Source organism: Triticum aestivum, chromosome 1A (assembly GCF_018294505.1).
Source record: "Triticum aestivum cultivar Chinese Spring chromosome 1A, IWGSC CS RefSeq v2.1, whole genome shotgun sequence".
NCBI lineage: Eukaryota > Viridiplantae > Streptophyta > Magnoliopsida > Poales > Poaceae > Triticum > Triticum aestivum.
The window spans coordinates 101,347,366-101,367,019 of record NC_057794.1 but is presented as its reverse complement, the minus strand read 5'-3'; the positions used below and the strand labels follow the sequence as shown (position 1 = coordinate 101,367,019).

Genomic DNA, 19,654 nt, shown 5'->3' with positions numbered 1-19,654 from the left:
TGCAAAAACAGCCGGATTTCATGCACATGACGGATTTTATATAAAAAAGCCAGATTTTAACATAAACATGACGGATTTGGTACATTTTACATCAATGATGCTAGTCTGGCTCTGAAGGTATAATAATACTTAATCTAAATCTCCGCCCACAGATACCTTTGTCTTCCTCATGTCCTGCGGCCCGATCATCGGACTGCAGGGAGCCCCAGAGGTATATGCTTCAGTGCAAAGGATGGCTCACTTTCCCACCACTCATCGGAGTGGAACCCCCGGCTGATGCTTCAGCGGAAGAGGGAGGCACTGCCTTTGCTTCTATGAAGCCCATGTGGGATCGGTGGAGGTCCTCGAAAGAGAAGAACCGGGCAAGACACCAGCTGTCACTAGTGGAAAAAGTGATAACCACAATTTTCATTGGCGGCGCGCCATTTTTAACCAACGTCGGCACTAGTTTTTTCAAATAGTGATGATGTTGGCTTATTTGGTCTGACATTACTAGGGATATAGTGATGGCGCTGGATAATAGTTGAACGTCACAGGTATATGGGTCCCATAGAAAACATAAGGCGTAATATAGTGCTGGCGTGGCATAACAAAGAACGCCAGAACAATTATGTTTTGTGGCGTAACATGGGTAGCCACGCCATTACTATATGATGTGGGGTCCATTTTTATATTATATTATAGTTTAATTTTATTTCTGGAATTACTTTTATTTATGACTATTTATTCTTAATTGATTAGAAAGTGTTTAATAATATTATTTTATCAATGTGAACATTATTATATTATATTTTGAGACTTCAACTTTTTTCCTTTTTATTTGTTTGCAGGTGGTGATCATTTTTATATTATATTATATGTTTAATTATTATTTTAATTGAAAATCCTGACATTCTTTTAATAATATTGTGCTGAATTTATATTATTGCTATTTAGTATTATCTGTAGGTAGTGATCATTTTTTAAATTCTAACATTTTTTAATAATACTGTTTGTAGCTGGTGATCATTTTTAAAATTTATTTTAATTTTAATTTATATATTTAGTATTTTAATTTTTTTTATTAAATTAAGAATATTGTGTTGTTATATTATTATTACTCTACTATTATTTTAATAATATTACTCTATTATTTGTTTTTAGTATAGTAGAAATGTTGTATTGCTTTTATTTAAGTAAGTAATTTTTATGTTTGCGCTAAATTATTATTTTTTGCATATTGGGCGAAGCTCAAAAAACAAGGGGGCAATGGCCACCTCACCCAGTACTCTCCCTCTCTCTCTACCGCGCCCGTTCTCTCTCTATCTCTGTGTTTCCTCTCTCGTTTCCCTTTCTTCTGTCGATGTCGTCGCTCTGATTCCGGTGGTGAGGTAACAGCTAATCTCCCCCTCTCTCTTTCTCTCTCGCCGCTCGATTTGATTTGATTTTATTTCGTTTTGATTTGCATCGCCGCTAGGGTTTCAGCGACGGCGGCGACAAAAACGACCGACGACTAGGGTTCATCCCCCTCTACTAGGGTTCAGCGGCGGCGACGGCGGAAACGACCGACGACGACGGAGGTAACCGCTAATCTCCCTCTCACGCTAGGATTTCATTTTGATTTGATTTGCATCGCTAGGGTTTCAGTGATTTGAATAGGCCAAATTGAATTAGAATGGTAGGCAAAATTGAATTAGAGTGAGTCAGCCAATTTTAATTAGAGTGAGTAGGCCAAATTTAATTAGAAACTACAATGTGTTTGTTTGGCAGTGGAAGATAATTTTAGTTGATACATTTTTATGTAGTGTTTGCTCTAGTGCATTCCCAAGTCGTTGCCAAATCAGTGCCACATTGTTGACATTTTTTACTTTAGTGTTTGCTCTAGTGCATTTCCAAGTCATTGCCAAATCAGTGTCACATTGTGTTTGCTCTAGTGCATTCCCAAGTCAGCGCCAAAAAAATTATGCTATGCCAAGTGAGTGTACTTAGACATTTTTAGTGTAGTTGACAAAATAATTATGCTATGCCAATAAAGGTTGTTCAATAAAGGTTGTGTAGATATATACTACACTTCATCCATATGATTGTGTGAAGATATCGATAGTGCTATATTGTTGTTGTTCAAAACTACTTATGCTTATGTCGATAATCCACTTTTGAGCCCAGGCTCAGCTGCACCCGCAATGACGAAAAATTCAAAACAAATACAAGAAAAATTAAAAAAATCATTTTTTTTGTATGGTAGATGATTTGATACGTGAGCTCTGCTCCAATTTTCAAGTCATTTGGACATCTGAGCAGCTCTCGGCAAAAAAGACAAATTCAGGGTTTGTAAAAACGTTTACTGTTCACGCACTGTTCTGACCCGATTTGTCTTTTTTTTGCTAAGAGCTACTCAGATGTCTAAATGATCTGAAAATTGGAGCGGACCTCACGTAATAAATTTTCTACCACTCAAAAAAATTGGTGCACATGATCCCGAGCACCGAAACGATGCACTCTACTTATGCCATCATCTTTAAACAAGGTTGTTTGTGTACAAACTGGCATGTGTTAGATAATCTGATCCCGACTTGTTATTATTGTGTAGTTGCAGCCATGAGTAGCTGGAACAGCTACTAACAGTCCTCATGCAACTTCATGGCGTATGATGAAGTGGACAAAGGCGAAGCGAGCACCAACAAGGTAAGATTACAAAAACACCCATGAGCATTGCAAACACATGTATATATACATATATCTAACCATTCATTATTGATGATTTCAAATATTTAACTTGCCAGGAGTATGTATGAAACCCATCTCCAGCACCTGTCGAGCAGCAGTTATGTGACGTGGACATGCTCAGTCGCGAGCTTGTCACATCACAACAGAGTAGAGTGAGGACCCTCAGGGGGTTGAATAACTCCCTGTGGAATGAGAGGGATCAGATCATCAATGAGAACTCGGATTACTACGATAAGAAACTGAAGCTCAAAGACCAGAAGGATAAACTGGTCGCCGAGATAGATGAGTTGAAGAAGGACATACGGCTCGTAAAAGGACGAGAGGGTGCAACTAAAGACCCTAAAAGTCCATTACAGAAAGGAGGGGAGAGCAATAGGAACAAGAGTTACGTGAGATGAAGATCACTTTTCACAAAGAGATGTAATGCATATGTAGGTAGTTTGGAGACATTGTCGAAGTTGATCACTTTTGCTTCTAGCTAGCTAGTATAGTATTGTTTATGGAGTTGAAGTTATCACTAGAAGTATTAACTTTTTTGTGAAGCTGAATGTAAGTAAGTTTAAATGGTTGTATATATACTAGGTTTAAATTGCTTGGTATATTTTTTTATTAACAAAAAAATTCTAATTGTTGGTGTTGGAACACACTTAATGCCATAGCTAACACAATATATTGCTGGGGTTAGTCACGTGGCACACCATCAGTATCATCAATACTCACAACGCTGCTGACGTGTGTGCCAACGACACCACTAAAAATTCACTGGCGTCATATTGGTGGCGTTGGAGCCCTATGCCAGCAAGGGAAGTTTTGGCACGCCGTAGCTAGACTATTCTACACTAGTGTGTGTACGTCGGTGTCGCCTAGGTGGTGGCCTTTGTGGGACCCAAGCGGTGGTGGACTTCCGTGTTCTACTTCTCGTCGATGATGGCGGCGGACGCGGAGGCGCCGGTCACCGACTCATCGCTTTTCGCGCACTTGGCTTCTACATCTGCCTGCATGGTGCGGTCGTAGGCACGGGTCGCGTGCACGAGAGGCGCGGTCGCAGGCACGGGGAGCGTGGCCGCAGACACGGGGGGAGGGGGGGTCGTTGATGGCATCGACGACGCCCGTGTCGTCGTGCTCCCCGCCATGCCGGCGTGGAGCAACTGGCCACTCCTCATCGAGTGGGCTTGGAGCGGCAAGTTGCTGAACCACGCGGCGGCTTGGGACGGTAACTTGCTCCGTCGGGTGAGGCGCAGGAGGTGGAGTAGCGAGCTGCCATGCTCGTATTCGGCGGGCTACCCAGTCAGCTTTTATGCCGGAGAACTGCTCTTCGGAAGCCATCAGAAGAGTGGTAGAGAAGGCGATTGGGGAAGCGGCGAAGGGGTGTGGTTCTTGCCCGGTGTCTGCCCTCGTTTAAATAGAGGGCGGACGGTAGGAGCTCGTCCGACGTTGCATATAATGCCGGCCCGCTCATGAACAGGCATGTGGCTTCCACGTGGGGTTAATGGGGGCGTATGAATGCGGCGAGAAGGCATGGTCAGCCGGGCGTGCAGCATGCGGCGCCCTCGGCCGGCGCGCCGCTTCAATGACAGAGGCAGTGAGAGGCCGCGTCCGCCCTGAGCCGTCTTCAATGCGGAGCGGCGTGCTCTACAGCGGTATGAATGCGGGCAGCTGGCGCCGGGCAGGAGGGCGCGTGGGATGGGGTTTTGGTGGGCCAAGGCGGTCAGAAGCGGGCTTGGGAGCGGTCCGGACTCCTGCAAACCTCTCCCATTTTTTGTCTCTGGTTTGCGGGAGAAACTGCGTCTGGACCACCATGTGGATCGATACAGGGCGTTGGATGGCTTTCGCGGTCCGAGCAACATGGTCTGGACGGTTGCGGAAGGTTTACGGGTCCGACTTGAAGATGCCCTTATAAAATTCATTATGTGCCATGACCTCACGCACACATAAAGAAATTCGATGGCCTCACCAAGCCGCCTGCTGACTAGCTGGGAGCACCAACCGCTAGTAGACCCTCAGCGTGCACCGCATGCGCATGTTGTAGAATTTGTCATTGCCTTCTTCCACGGTTTCATCTTCAGTAGAAATCAATGCACTGATCCTGTCAGACCCTTCTGCCGACACCACCACGACGTTGGACAACGCTAGCCTCCTATGCACGCCCACCAAACGATATCCGGCATCGAGACCCCGGTGCACCTTGCCGCCAAGACTCGCCGTCATTAATAATGTAGGTGGCACAGTGCTCCACCTTGGTCACTGCACAAGACATGGGCTTAGCCAAGCCAAACATTATCCCTCCAGTCGATGTACAACCCTAAAGATGAAGCCCTCATGGGTTGACAACGCAGGAACCTTGCCTACAACGTCTCCAACGAGATAATGACTCCCATGTGCACCGACTTTGACGGTTCTGGTCAAGACCGAACCAAGCTTTCGCTGGCAAATTCACGCCCATCCCCGACTGGACCACTAGATCGACCTTCTCCATCATCCAGCACGTCCATGAGTGACATCTGCTACCGGAAAACCGCACGACCAGAGGCACACCACTGCCCGAAACCGTCACCCAGGCTAGGTGAGCCATCGACAGCGGAGGGACCCTCACTGTTGCGCCGCTGACGCCGAACGACGCACGCGTCTAGGACACCCGCGCACTCCACCGCAACCGCATCCCGAAGCAGGGATGGACGAAGACCCCGCCACCGCCGTCATCCCCTGTCTGGGCTTTGCCCCGCGGAGCTATGGCGGCGGTGAGGAAAGAGGCGGCGCCGGCGGTCCAAAGCCCTAGATCGGATCGGGCGGTCGAGGAGAGAGGCGGGGGCGGCTCTCTGGTTATGGATCAGGAGGGAGCAGGGCAGGCCAGGTGGCTGCTCGATTAGACTTTTTGTACTTGCGATTAGGAATGTGGAAACAGAATGTTCCTTCGTAAGAGCGAAGGTATCCTGAATTTGAGGTAGCTAGTCGCAGCAGATTAATCAATGAAGATACACATACGAATTTACGATATTGAACTTAAGCAGACGAAGATGGCTTCAACCAGAGGTGGATTAACGGCGCCACCTTCTTGACCGACGGCCTGGCCATGATCCGCCCCCACCACGCCCACACGTTCGCGCGCGACTCCAGCAACGTGGCGTACTCGGTTCCGGCCACCAGGTAGTAGGTGATACCGAAGTGGACGAGGTCGGCGAGGCTGAAGAAATCTCCGGCGAGGTACGCGTGCGTCGACAGCCGCGCCTCATACACGTCCAGGACCTTCTCCAGCTTCCCCACGTTCTCGTCGACAACGGCCTGGTCTCGCGCGCCGCCGATGAACGGCAGGATGACGCACTGCTGGACGATGTGTTCGATGGCCGGCTGGTACTGGTGGGCCTCCACCTCCGTCCACACGTCCACCATGGCTGATTCCTCGAGGCTGGATTCCCTTAGAAGATCGGTGGTGGGGTTGGTGCCTCCGTACTTGCGGAGCACGTACCGAGAAATCGCGCGCGATTCTGAGATCGTATTACCGACGTGCGGATTAATTGATAGGGCAAAAGAAAAATCTAATCATCTTTTGTAAAAGTGAGGTTTTGATTAAGATGCTATGGTCTGATTTGTGATGAGCGTGAGAATTTCATACCGAAGAGAGTCAGCTCTCCGTCCTCTAACACTGGGATCTTCCCGAAAGGCTGCAAGATTGAAGCATACAAGAAAACTTAACATGGAAAAATGGAATGAGATAGAAGATTAGAGCACCTGACTAATAACACTTGTCACGGGAAAATGGGATTAAGAAGGTAGAGTGCTGTGGTTGATGGTTGAGCTCAGCAGAACCGACGTACGTTTCGGGAGAGGTGTGGCTCGGCCCTCTGCTCACGCGCCGCCATGTCGAGGGGGACGAGCTCGTAGTCTGCGCCCGTCTCCTCCAGGCACAAGAGCACCGTCGCCACGAACGGAGACGCCCCCACCCCGTACACCTTCACGGCACCGCCCATGTCTGGCTCTCTCTCTGCGGTAATTTAGCTGGCTCTGTTTTTTTTTCTTTTGAAAGCAGCTCTGTTTTTGATGCCTATAAGTATCGGACTGTACAGGAGCGGAACTGGGAGCAGCTGAGAGACGAGGTCAGAGGTGAGGAAGGAGAACGGTAGGTGGGTGGGGATGCAGAGGAAGGGAGGAGAGCTAATCAGATTTCTCATACAGCATGACCAGTCCACAGCGCACGGCGCCCATTTAGCAACGACCACCCAGCTTGCATAGGCCCCACTGTCATAGGCACACCCTATTCAAGAGTCAAGACTATATCTCCTTTGCTGGGCGTGGGTCCCGCTTCCTAGAGTCTTCTTCTCCCTCACCCTTCCGAGGGCATCTCTAGCGCTGACCCGCAAACCAGACACCGCATTCGTCCACAGACAGAGGGACAAATCCACGAACACTAATACGGAAGCCGGCCATCCGAAGCTATACACATATGTCCTGCGGCCATCCAAACAAATTTGATAGATATTTAAATAAATCCGACAAATTTGGGTGGCAATTTGAACCTACAACAACTAGACTTGTATGAGAACACACTTACGGGGATAAAGGCCGGCAATAGCATCTTGAAGGGCCTAGTGCAAATAGGGTGTAATAGACCGGAGGAGGATTTATGGTCTATGTAGACATCTACACCTTATGTGAAAAAAAAAGTAATTCAACAAAAAGTCAAAAATTTCTGAAAATATTTTTAAAATAAACTTGACCTTATATTGTACTCGTGAGAAAAAAATCCACAAAAGGAAAATATCCCATTGACTTCTTTTCAAAAAAGATAAATTTTTGGCTAAAGTAGTGTGAATAGTGACCTATAATAGCAAATAAACTTTGTCTCCTTTTTGCTGTAAGGTCAACTTTTGTTTTTTTCCGTGAAAATTTATATACTAGTGCAAAAGTAAGTCAAGTGTTTTGTCAAAATAGTTCTTACCTATTTTGACTTTTTAGTAAAATATTTTTTAAAAAAAAATCCCCATATAGGGTGCATATACAACCAGAAACACAAGTCTATTTTCCGTAATGGACCCAACAACTTAATGAGGTAAAAGAAGAACTTCCACATGTATATAATGCATGCTATAAAGTCATTATAAAGGCATAAATATAGGAAATGTAAGTTTCACTATCAAATAATGTCTTAATACACTATCTATATGTGAGTATAAGATAGAAATGATGGATATGGGATACATGTATTCCAATATAAATAACATCCAAAGAAATATAGTGTGGTCACGCGGGGTATGGGGGAATACCCCCCCCCCCCCCGGCCCCCTCACACACACACACACACACACACACACACACACACACACACTCTAACATAAGGCATAGGAGGGGGTTCAAGCCCATCTAATCCCACTTGAAAAAAATAAAGTATTTGGTCATGGTTGGCGTAGTTAGTATCCATTAGTAAAGTCATTTATTTGTATAAGTGTTGGTGTTATCTTTCCCCAAACATTTTTCGGTAATGTATTTTTTGTATGTAGATGTATTGGGCCCTTATAGATAGGTCCTAGGCCATCGTACTTCTTACCATGGCTTAGGATGGCCTTGTTGGGGACTATGTCGGTCGGTATTTTTCAAGCTTGGTTATTAAACATATCTTAATATAAGAAAAAACAAGTTGTTAGGGGGCAGATACAAAGTGATCTCAACATACTGGTTCAGCTACACATCCTTCTTGATCTAATTAGTAACTCATCATAGGTTGTGATCCCTTCAAATCTTGATAAGCTGGTGAATATGCAAAAAATGAACCTGTCACACAACGATATTAGTGTTTCAACACTAGCAGGGTTATCTCACATGACAAGCCTTGAATGAATTGACTTCTCTTACAATCGACTTGATGGTGAGATGTCATAAGGGAATGCTTTCCAAAATGCATCAACTGTTGTCTACATTGGGAATTTGGTATTATGAAGTAAGCATGAGAGAAGGGGCTACTCCTTTGGGTGCGGGTCAAAGGGAACCACTTCACTGGTGACCTCTCGGTGGCAGGTGTCTATGTCAGCTTAAACAACCTGGCGCCCACCGGGAATAAAATACCACCGGGATATTGTCAAACTCGGGGAAATGCATCAATTTCATGTGTTTGCCCATAAATGGCAATGCCTTATCAGCGGGATTTGGTAGCATAGCTAGCTTGCAAGACCAAAAGCTTGCCATCTGGAGCCAATTGTGGCAAAGTTTGGCAACAATTTCAACCTATGACAAGTAGACTTCTCCAAGACCTCGCTTATGGGGGGTCGGGACAGACAATAGCATCTTGACGGGCTTAGTGAGAAAATTTTGTATACTATTGTGGTGACATGGGGTGGGGGCATCTTCCCCCTACTCTCTAACAGAACATGTGAGAGGGGCAATACCCTATAATCCTAACTTAACTTGTTTCCCTAAAGAACTAAACTAGTTGTCATGGTTGATAGAGTTACAATCCATCAGTAAAGATATTTATTTATAGAAGTGTTGTTGTTATATTCCACCAAACATATTTTCGTAATATATTTTATATAGATAGATGTATTGGGATGGGTCATAGGCCATCGTCCTTCTTACCATGGCTTAGGGCCAGCCATGTTGGGGACGATGTCGATGGGCATTTGGCAAGCTCGGTTATCAAACATTTTTTATATAAGCAAGAATGAGTTGTCAGCGGCAAATACTAAGTGATAACAACATATTGTTCAGCTACATGAACTTCTTGATCTGGGTAGTTACTCATTGTCGATTGTGATCCCTTCGAATCTGGAGAAGTTAGTGAATTTGCAAAAACTGAACCTGACACACAACGATCTCAGTGGTTCCACACTAGCGGGGTTTTTTCACATGCCAAGCCTTGAAACATTTGGTTTCTCTTATAATTGACATGCCAGTGAGATGTCATAAGCGAATTCTTTCTGAAATGCATTAGTTGATGTCTACATTGGGAATTTGAGAGTATACGGTAAGCACCAGAGAAGGGGTAAGCGACTTGATATGCCACATGTCCCTTTCCATTGTGTTGAAGGAAGAGAAAAAAGTGTGCTAGTAATTGGGTATTATTTACACTCAGTGGCCTTCCTCAAACTTAAGTACTTCCTTGGTTTCTCAAAAAACTTATTTCCATCTTTGGTCCCCCAGTTATACTCTTCAATTATTTTGAGGTTTTTAATGTATGGGACGCCATTTCTATTGACATTTTTTAGTTGTGCCATTTCGTTCAGGCGTTGATCGCCCTATCCCCTGAGTAGTCCTTCTTCTGAGAGAGGTACTGTAAGTGCATCTAGTGCCCCTTAGTGATTTTGGTGTATTGAAGACTTATAGGTTAAGGGACTAATGCGTTTGTGAGTGTACACAGGTATATAAGTCTATGAGGAGTTTGATATTTACAGAGAAAGTCGACCCCTAAAAATGAAGTTCTTCGACTGAAGACTTTGGATTTCTGAAGACTTTCTGAAGACTTTGAAAGTGAAGAAATTGGTGTGACCCTGAAGACTTGGTATTCATTCGAGGAACATGAAGCATGAAGACTTTTATTTTTGTAGTTTCATTTTCTCTTTCTTGAGTCATAGGAAACACCGTACTGTTAAAGGGGGTCGAGGAAATACTAAGAAAAAATTTCCATGTGATGCTCAACTCAAAATCCTACACCTACCAATCCCTTCGAGTGAAGCCATTGGAAATCTCATACAGTCCAGTCATATTCTTCAGTGACAGAGACGAAGTTCTTCTGGTCTCTGAGGAATTTGTTCTGACTAAGGAGTTGGGAATTCGCCAGTGCGGATTACCTACACAGTGAGGAACATGATAGCCTTGAGGATTTTGCTACTCAAAATTCCGACCGTTGCTGTGCTATGAGCCAGCTGTCCCAAAATATCTATCCACCTAAACGGTCATATCATTGAAGGGCATTTATGTCTTATCATGTCGGGCTGCTCTCTAGGCTATAAATAGCCGCCCCCTACAACCACTAGCTGGTTGGCTGCTCCGAGAGAAACTGACACTTGTCATCCGAGAGCAACCCATCCTCCGAGGACTTTGAGCGAAAATCATCAAGTGAGGAAAACCCAAACCCAAACACCTACAAACCCCAAGTGATTGAGCTTCACTAAAGAGATTGATCCTGCGTGGATCCGACGCTTGTTATGTTTGAAGACTGTGCTTCTTCCAAACGGTTAGGCAACATGGTCTAGAGCATCCAAGAGGAATTGTGGATCGCTGAGTGACCAAGTTTGTGAAGGTTCGGAAGTCACCTGAAGACTTACCACGAGTGATTGGGCGAGGTCTGTGTGACTTTAGCTCAAGGGGAATACGGTGAGGACTGAGTGTCCTGAGCTGCGTGTTCAGGACTGGGTGTCGGGGCCTGTGTGTCCTCAGGTTTAAATACCTAGCTGCCCTAACCAGTTGTACAACTGAGACAATAGTTGGAACTGGTCTACCAAATCATTGTGTTCACAAAGCTTATTGGTTCTATTTCCTCAACTCTTTCATTTCCTCATAACTGTGTTGTGTGATTGTTCATATCTGTGCTTGAAGACTTTGACTGAAGATTTTCTCAATTTCCTTAGTTCAATTTCTTCAGTATGTTTGTCTTCATCATGTGCTTACGCTTTCTGTACTCTGTGCCTGTCTTCATTTCATCATGATGACTATGCTTGTGTTATGTTATGTTTACTTTTGAGTACTTATTCCGCTGCTAGCAGTTCTTCGCTAAGGAATTTGCTCACCTGCAAATTCCTCAGTGAAGAATTCATAAAAATCGCCTATTCACCCCCCTCTAGTCGATATAACGCACTTTCAATTGGTATCAGAGCAAGGTACTCCCTTGTTTTGTGTGATTTTGCTTTAACTGCCTGGAGTTTTAGTTATGTCGACCACAGGTATGATCAAGGTCTCTACTAGGTGTCCTACCTTCAATGGGATGGACTACCCCTACTGGAAGAATAGGATGTGAATGCATCTTGAAGCAATTGATAACGATCTCTGGTATGTTGTGGAAAATGGTGTTCCCTCTGTCACACCTTCTCTGAATGCTGCTGATGTGAAGAGATTCAAGCAACTCGATTCTCAAGCGAAGAATATCATATGTGGCCATCTGAGCAAAGGACAGTATGGAAGAGTGAGTGCTTTGGAAACTGCTAAGCTTATCTGGGATAGACTGTCCAAAGTGAATGAAGGAGTCTCAACACAGCGTGACTCTCGAGTTGATGTTCTTCGCAACCTCTTCAACCGCTTCAAAAGACTCGACAATGAAAATGTTCAACAAACCTTCGATCGCCTCACTGACATCTCAAATGAGCTTCAAGCACTTGGTGCCACTGACATCACCGACCATGAGGTGGTGAAGAAATTGCTGAGATCGCTTGATTCCTCATTTGACACTCTGGCATTGATGATACAAGAACGTGCTGATTACAAGTCACTTGATCCCGCTGATATTCTCGAGAGGCTAAATACTCATGAGTTCCAACTTGCTGAAAAAAGAGATCCCTATGGTTCGAGCTATGGCAGATCACGTGCACTGAAGGCCAAGGCAGTATCTGAGTCCGAAGATGAAGACTCTGGTAGCAGTCTTGGTGATCCTGAAGAACTAAGCCATGAGCTAGCACTGCTTGTGAAGAAGTTCCAAAAGTTCTCAAGACGTGGTCGCTTTGGAAGACCCTCAAGGAGAAATGATTCCTCATCCAGTGACTACAAGAGGAGGCTCTGTCACAAATGCAAGAAACCTGGACATTACATTCAAGATTGTCCTCAGTGGGAAAAGGAATCAAAGAAGAAGAAATACAAGGATTACAGTTCTGATGATGCGAAGAAAAAGAAGAAATCCACAAAATCTTCATCATCAAAATCCTGAAAGTCTTCATCTCACAAGAAGAGAAGCTCCAAAAAGGCTCGGGCATTCATTGGCAAGGAAATGGACTCTGAGGCTGAATCTGAAGAAAATGAGGAAGAGGAGGGATCTGAGGAATCCGAATCCGGTGTGGCAAGCCTAGCCCTCGCTACTGCATTCGTCAGCAAGTCTATCTTCAACTTTGAAGAAAATGACCTCACCAACAAGGCTGATGAAGGCAATGATGACTACGCTCCCACCTATTGCTTCATGGCAAAGGGTGCCAAGGTACTCAAATACACCTTATCTGATGAAAACCTCAAGCCCAGCTATTCTAAACTTGCTAAGATTATTGTAAAACAACAAAGGGCTTTTGAAAAGGTTCAAAACATGCTAGAAAAAAGTGATGATATGTTGGGTGAAGAAATGGATCACACTAAAGCCTTGACTGAAAATCTTCAGAGACTTTAGACCAGGTTTGACAACCTTCAAGGTCATCATAACACTCTCTTATCTGATCATGAGAAGCTTTCTTATGAATTTCTTCAAAGAAAGCAAGATCTTGAGAAGCTAAGAGTGAGTTATGAAGATCTTCAAAAGGAGCGCGATTCATTACCTGCTCAACAAATCAGTGCTTCTTAGGAAGAATTTGTTCCTCCTTGTTTGAAATGCAATGAACGTGAATCTGCTAATTCTTCAGTTGAATGTTCAAATGCTGCTAATGTTTAAAATTCTTCACATGCCTCTGCTATCACTAATTCCTCATCTGACGACACTGCTAGTATCACTGACGATGCAGGGCTGAAGGAATTGTACATGACAGGCATGTACAAAAGCCTCAAAGGGCATCAGACTCTTTGTGATGTGCTTAAAAAGCAGATCCTCAGCAGGAACCCTAGGAAAGAGGGTATTGCCTTTGAGAGGAAACTCAATGCTGATGGAACATATTGGAAGCCTGAGCAGTACCCCAAAACTACATGGGTTGCTGCAAAGGGACCTCCAGTTGATCCATATAACTTATCTGGATTTGCATGTGAATCTCCTTGTTCTGACGATGAGTCATTTGACTCCAACTATAAACTGTTCAAAAGTCAGAATGGTGGAGTTTTTGCTAGATATGTTGGCACTAACTGCAGGAACAGTCCCCTTATGAACAAAATCTGGGTTCCCAAAAGGTGCCTTGAAAGTCTTCAAGTGAATGTCCTCAGGACACCACCTATGAAGAATAGGAACCCCAGATCAAATTCTTCATATGGACCAAATTCCTCAAAAGGATCAAAGTCCTCACATGAGTATCATCGTGCTAACAACTCTGTTTCACAGGGAAGAGCTAAGGGCTATGAATATAAGCATTATTCTTCTAATCATCATGTTCATAAGTCCTCGAAGAATTTCTCTGCTTATTCATATGCTTATCCTAACTCCTCTTATGTGAAACGAAATGGACTGGCTTCTATGCCACCTTTCTCATATGGAGCTCTCAGAGTGATGAACTCTTTGCCACCCCTTCAGATGTGGGTGGTGAAGAAAAAGAACTAATCTCTTCTGCAGGGTCAGGTCTCCAGACGTACGTAATCGTCTGAAGAATTTGCTGGAGACCTAAGTATGCCTGAAAGGACGCAGGCTCATCATGAAGAAATAAACTTTCATTTCTCACGTCCTTATACTGCTTTATCTGTTCTTTTACTTGATGAAATTGATCTGATGAATTGATGTCATATTCTTCACTGATGAAGTATATGAGTTCGTAAGTTGCACAAATTCATCTGCAGGATGATCAACCCAAAGCCACTGAGTGGGTCCTCGATAGTGGATGTACAAATCACATGACTGGTGACAAGAATCTATTGATGGATGCTCCATTATCTCCGTCGCATCTGAAGCATATCATCTTTGCCGACAAAGGGAAAAGTCAGGTATTGGGTCTAGGTAAGGTTGCGATCACAAAGGATCGACGCATGGACAAAGTCATGCTTGTCGAGTCCTTAGGATACAACCTCATGTCTGTCTCAATGCTTTGCGATCTCGATATGGTTGTTGTCTTTGGCAAGTACCATTGTGTTGTGGTTATGGAAGCTGAAAATTCCAAAGTCTTCGAAGGATTTAGGAGAGGAGACATGTATATTGTTGATTTCTCTACAGGACCACAACTAGCCGTGTGTCTACTTGCAAAAACTTCAGAAGGCTGGCTATGGCATCGATGACTTGTTCATGCAGGCATGAGGAATCTGCACACGCTTGCGAAGAAGAAGCATGTCATCGACATCGAGAATGTCAAATTCCTCAAGGATCACCTATGCGGAGCCTGTGAAGCTGGGAAGATGACAAAGGCTAAGCATCCAGCAAAGACTATCATGACCACCACTCATCCATTTGAATTGCTTCACATGGATCTTTTCGGTCCTAACCATTATTCTGCAGTTTCAAATGATGCATCTCAATATGGCTTTGTTATTGTTGATGATTACTCTCAATACACATGGGTACACATTGTTACTTACAAACATGAAGTGTAGGAAGTCTTCAAACGATTTTCCTCGAGAGCTTCAACCAACTTTGGTGTGAAGATCAAGCACATCAGAAGTGACAATGGAACTGAGTTCAAGAATTCTGGTCTAGATGACTACCTTGATGAACTTGGTATTACTCATGAGTTATCTGCTCCTTATACTCCTCAGCAGAACGGCGTCGTGGAGCGCAAGAACAGGACTCTTGCTGAGATGGCTCGCACTATGCTTGATGAATACAAAATGCCTCGTCGTTTCTGGGTTGAGGCAATTGATACTGCATGCCACATCATCAACAGAGTATATCTTCACAAATTCTTTAAGAAGACTGCCTATGAACTCCTCACTGACAAGAAACCCAATGTAAGTTATTTCAAAGTCTTCGGTGCTAAATGTTGGATTAGAGATCCTCATCACAACTCAAAATTTGCACCGAAAGCACATGAAGGTTTTATGATTGGTTACGGAAAGGACTCGCACACCTAAAGAGTCTTCAACAATGTTCTTCACATCAGTTCGAGCTCAACAATGTCTGGGAACTGGTCAAACGTCCAGATCCTCGCAAGCACAATATCATTGGCACAAAGTGGATCTACCGCAACAAGCAAGATGAAAATGGTTTTGTGGTGAGGAATAAGGCACGACTCGTAGCTCAAGGCTACACACAGGTTGAAGGAATTGATTTCAATGAAACTTTTGCACCTATTGCTAGACTTGAGGCTATTCGCATATTACTTGCTTATGCTGACCATCATGATATCACTTTATATAAAATGGATGTGAAAAGTGCATTCCTCAATGGTAAGCTTGAAGAAGAAGTATATGTTGCTCAACCCCCAGGTTTTGAAGATCCAAAGAATCCTGACAAAATCTTCAGACTCAACAAGGCCCTCTATGGCCTCAAGCAGGCCCCAAGGGCATGGTATGATACCTTGAAGGAATTCTTCATGAAGAAAGGCTTCAAACCCGGTTCACTCAATCCTACTCTTTTCACTAAATCTTATGATGGTGAATTGTTTGTGTGCCAAGTATATGTAGATGATATTATCTTTGGCTGTACTGACCAACGTTATAGTGATGAATTTGCCTACATGATGAGTGAAGAATATCAAATGTCTATGATGGGAGAACTAAAATTCTTCTTAGGCATTCAAATTCGTCAACAACGCAATGGCATATTCATATCTCAGGAGAGATACCTCAAGGATGTACTGAGGAAATTCAGCATGCAAGATTGCAAAGGCATAAAAATTCCTATGCCCACAAATGGCCATCTATGCACTAATGAAAATGGTATTGACTTCGATCATAAGGTATACCGCTCCATGATTGGTTTTTTATTATACTGATGTGCATCTAGGCCAGATATAATGCTTAGTGTTTGCATGTGTGCCCGATTTCAAGCTACACCGAAGGAATCACACCATAAGGCTGTGAAGCATATTCTTCGATATCTAGCTCACACACCAACACTTGGATTATGGTATCCCAAGGGCTCGACTTTTGATCTCATTGGATATTCTGACTCTGACTATGCTGGTGATCGTGTGGACCGCAAGTCAACATCTAGTACATGTCATTTCCTCAGACGATCTTTGGTGTGTTGGTCCTCGAAGAAGCAGAACTGCGTATCACTATCTACTGCTGAAGCTGAGTATATTGCCGCTGGTTCTTGCTGTGCTCAATTGCTATGGATGAAGAAAATTCTCAAGGACTACGACATCAACATGAAGAATGTGCCTCTCTTCTGTGACAATGAGAGTGCCATCAAGATTGCTCACAACCCAGTTCAGCACTCGAAGACTAAACACATTCAGATTCGTCATCATTTTCTTCGTGATCATGTGTTGAAGGGTGATACGTCTCCAACGTATCTATAATTTTTTATTGCTCCATGCTATATTATTTACTGTTTTGAATGTTTATGGGCTTTATTATACACTTTTATATCATTTTTGGTACTAACCTATTAACCCAGAGCCCAGTGTCAGTTTCTGTTTTTACCCTGTTTTAGGGTTTCAAAGAAAAGGAAAATCAAACGGAGTCCAATTGACTTGAAACTTCATGGAACTCATTTTTGGAAGGAAAGAAGCCCAGAAGACTTGGAGTGCACGTCGGGGGATCTGCGAGGAGGTCACGAGGAAGGGGGGGTGCGCCCACCCCCCTGGGCGCGGCCTCCACCCTCGCGAGCCCCTCGTGGCCCCCCTGACGTACTTCTTCCGCCTATATATCTCCATATACCCTAAAAACATCCGTGAACACAATAGATCGGGAGTTCCGCCACCAGAAGCCTCCGCAGCCACCAAAAACCAATCTAGACCCGTTCCGGCATCCTGTCGGAGGGGGCAATCCCTCTCCGGTGGCCATCTTCATCATCCCGGTGCTCTCCATGACGAGGAGGGAGTAGTTCTCCCTCGGGGCTGAGGGTATGTACCAGTAGTTATGTGTTTGATCTCTCTCACTCTCTCTCGTGTTCTTGATTTGGCACGATCTTGATGTATCGCGAGCTTTGCTATTATAGTTGAATCTTATGTTTCTTCTCCCCCTCTACTCTCTTGTAATGGATTGAGTTTCCCCTTTGAAGTTATCTTATCGGATTGAGTCTTTAAAGATTTGAGAACACTTGATGTATGTCTTGCCGTGCGTATCTGTGGTGACAATGGGATATCACGTGATTCACTTGATGTATGTTTTGGTGATCAACTTGCGGGTTCCGCCCATGAACCTATGCATAGGGGTTGGCACACGTTTTCGTCGTGGTTCTCCGATACAACTTTGGGGCACTCTTTGAGGTCCTTTGTGTTGGTTGAATAGATGAATCTGAGATTGTGTGATGCATATCGTATAATCATACCCACGGATACTTGAGGTGACATTGGAGTATCTAGGTGACATTAGGGTTTTGGTTGATTTGTGTCTTAAGGTGTTATTCTAGTACGAACTCTAGGGTTGTTTGTGACACTTATAGGAATAGCCCAACGGATTGATTGGAAAGAATAACTTTGAGGTGGTTTCGTACCCAACCGTAATCTCTTCGTTTGTTCTCCGCTATTAGTGAATTTGGAGTGACTCTTTGTTGCATGTTGAGGGATAGTTATATGATCCAATTATGTTATTATTGTTGAGAGAACTTACACTAGCGAAAGTATGAACCCTAGGCCTTATTTCCACGCATTGCAATACCGTTTACGCTCACTTTTATCATTAGTTACCTTGCTGTTTTTATATTTTCAGATTACAAAAACTATTATCTATTATCCATATACCACTTGTATTACCATCTCTTCGCCGAACTAGTGCACCTATACAATTTACCATTGTATTGGGTGTGTTGGGAACACAAGAGACTCTTTGTTATTTGGTTGCAGGGTTGCTTGAGAGAGACCATCTTCATCCTAAGCCTCCTACGGATTGATAAACCTTAGGTCATCCACTTGAGGGAAAATTGCTACTGTCCTACAAACCTCTGCACTTGGAGGCCCAACAACGTCTACAAGAAGAAGGTTGTGTAGTAGACATCAAGCTCTTTTCTGGCGCCGTTGCCGGGGAGGTTAGCGCTTGAAGGTATATCTTTAGATCTTGCAGTCGAGTCTTTTAGTTTCTTGTTTATCACTAGTTTAGTTTACAAAAGAAAACTATAAAAAAATGGATTGAGTTTGTCTCATACGCTTCACCTTTTTAATATCTTTCGTGAGTATGATGGAAAGGATAATTGTGCTCAAGTGCTAGAAGAAGAAATCTATAAAATGTTTGGCACTAAATATTTGAATGATGAGCATGATTGCAATGTTGTTAGTATGAATTCCTTGAATATCCATGATGCTAATGATATGCAAAGCCACAAGCTTGGGGAAGCTATGTTTGATGAAGATGATATTTTTCCCCAAGATTTGATGAGCAAATTTATTATGATGGAAGCATGACTCCTATCTATGATGATTATTGTGATGACACGTATGCTTTAAAGAATAATGATAACCATGAAACTTTTCATCTTGATCTTAATTTTCAATCACATGATAGTTATTTTGTTGAGTTTGCTCCCACTATTATTCATGAGAAGAATCTTGCTTATGTGGAGAGTAGTAAATTTTCTATGCTTGTAGATCATGAAAAGAATGCTTTAGGTGCTGGTTATATTGTTGAATTCATTCATGATGCTACTGAAAATTACTATGATGGAGGAACATATGCTTGTAGGAATTGCAATAATATCAAGTTTCCTCTCTATGTGCTTAAAGTTTTGAAGCTATGCTTGTTTTGCCTTCCTATGCTAGTTGATTATTGTTCCCATAAGTTGTTTGCTCACAAAATCCTTATGCATAGGAAGTATGTTAGACTTAAATGTGCTAGTCATATTCTTCATGATGCTCTCTTTATGTTTCAATTCCTATCCTTTATGTGAGCATCATTGAAATCATCATGCCTAGCTAGGGGCGTTAAACGATAGTGCTTGTTGGGAGGCAACCCAATTTTATTTTAGTTCCTTGCTTTTTGTTCCTGTTTAGTAATAAATAATTCATCTAGACCCTCTTTAGATGTGGTTTTATGCTTTTAATTAGTGTTTGTGCCAAGTAGAACCTTTGGGAAGACTTGGGGAGAATCTTGTTGATCATACTGTAAA

At 43.4% G+C, this 19,654-nt stretch overlaps 1 protein-coding gene across 1 annotated transcript; it reads right to left on the bottom strand.

The window, feature by feature from the left end:
* Positions 1–5,555: 5,555 nt before the first annotated feature.
* LOC123102955 (probable glutathione S-transferase GSTF1) lies at positions 5,556–6,846 on the bottom strand. The gene is made up of 3 exons (XM_044524463.1): positions 6,519–6,846; positions 6,317–6,365; positions 5,556–6,188 (listed from the first exon to the last, which is right to left on the bottom strand). Exons 1-3 carry the CDS (start codon positions 6,669–6,671, stop codon positions 5,707–5,709), a joined length of 684 nt encoding a protein of 227 aa, XP_044380398.1. The 5' UTR covers positions 6,672–6,846; the 3' UTR covers positions 5,556–5,706.
* Between the last annotated feature and the right edge of the window lie 12,808 nt (positions 6,847–19,654).

Bases quoted from the DNA above. Each gene is read 5' to 3' on its own strand.
- LOC123102955 (XM_044524463.1), bottom strand. From the start codon at position 6,671: ATGGGCGGTGCCGTGAAGGTGTACGGGGTGGGGGCGTCTCCGTTCGTG. The intron at 6,366-6,518 runs GTACGTCGGTTC...TCAATCTTGCAG, and splicing joins AGCCACACCTCTCCCGAAAC to CCTTTCGGGAAGATCCCAGT. The intron at 6,189-6,316 runs GTATGAAATTCT...ATACGATCTCAG, and splicing joins CGGAGAGCTGACTCTCTTCG to AATCGCGCGCGATTTCTCGG.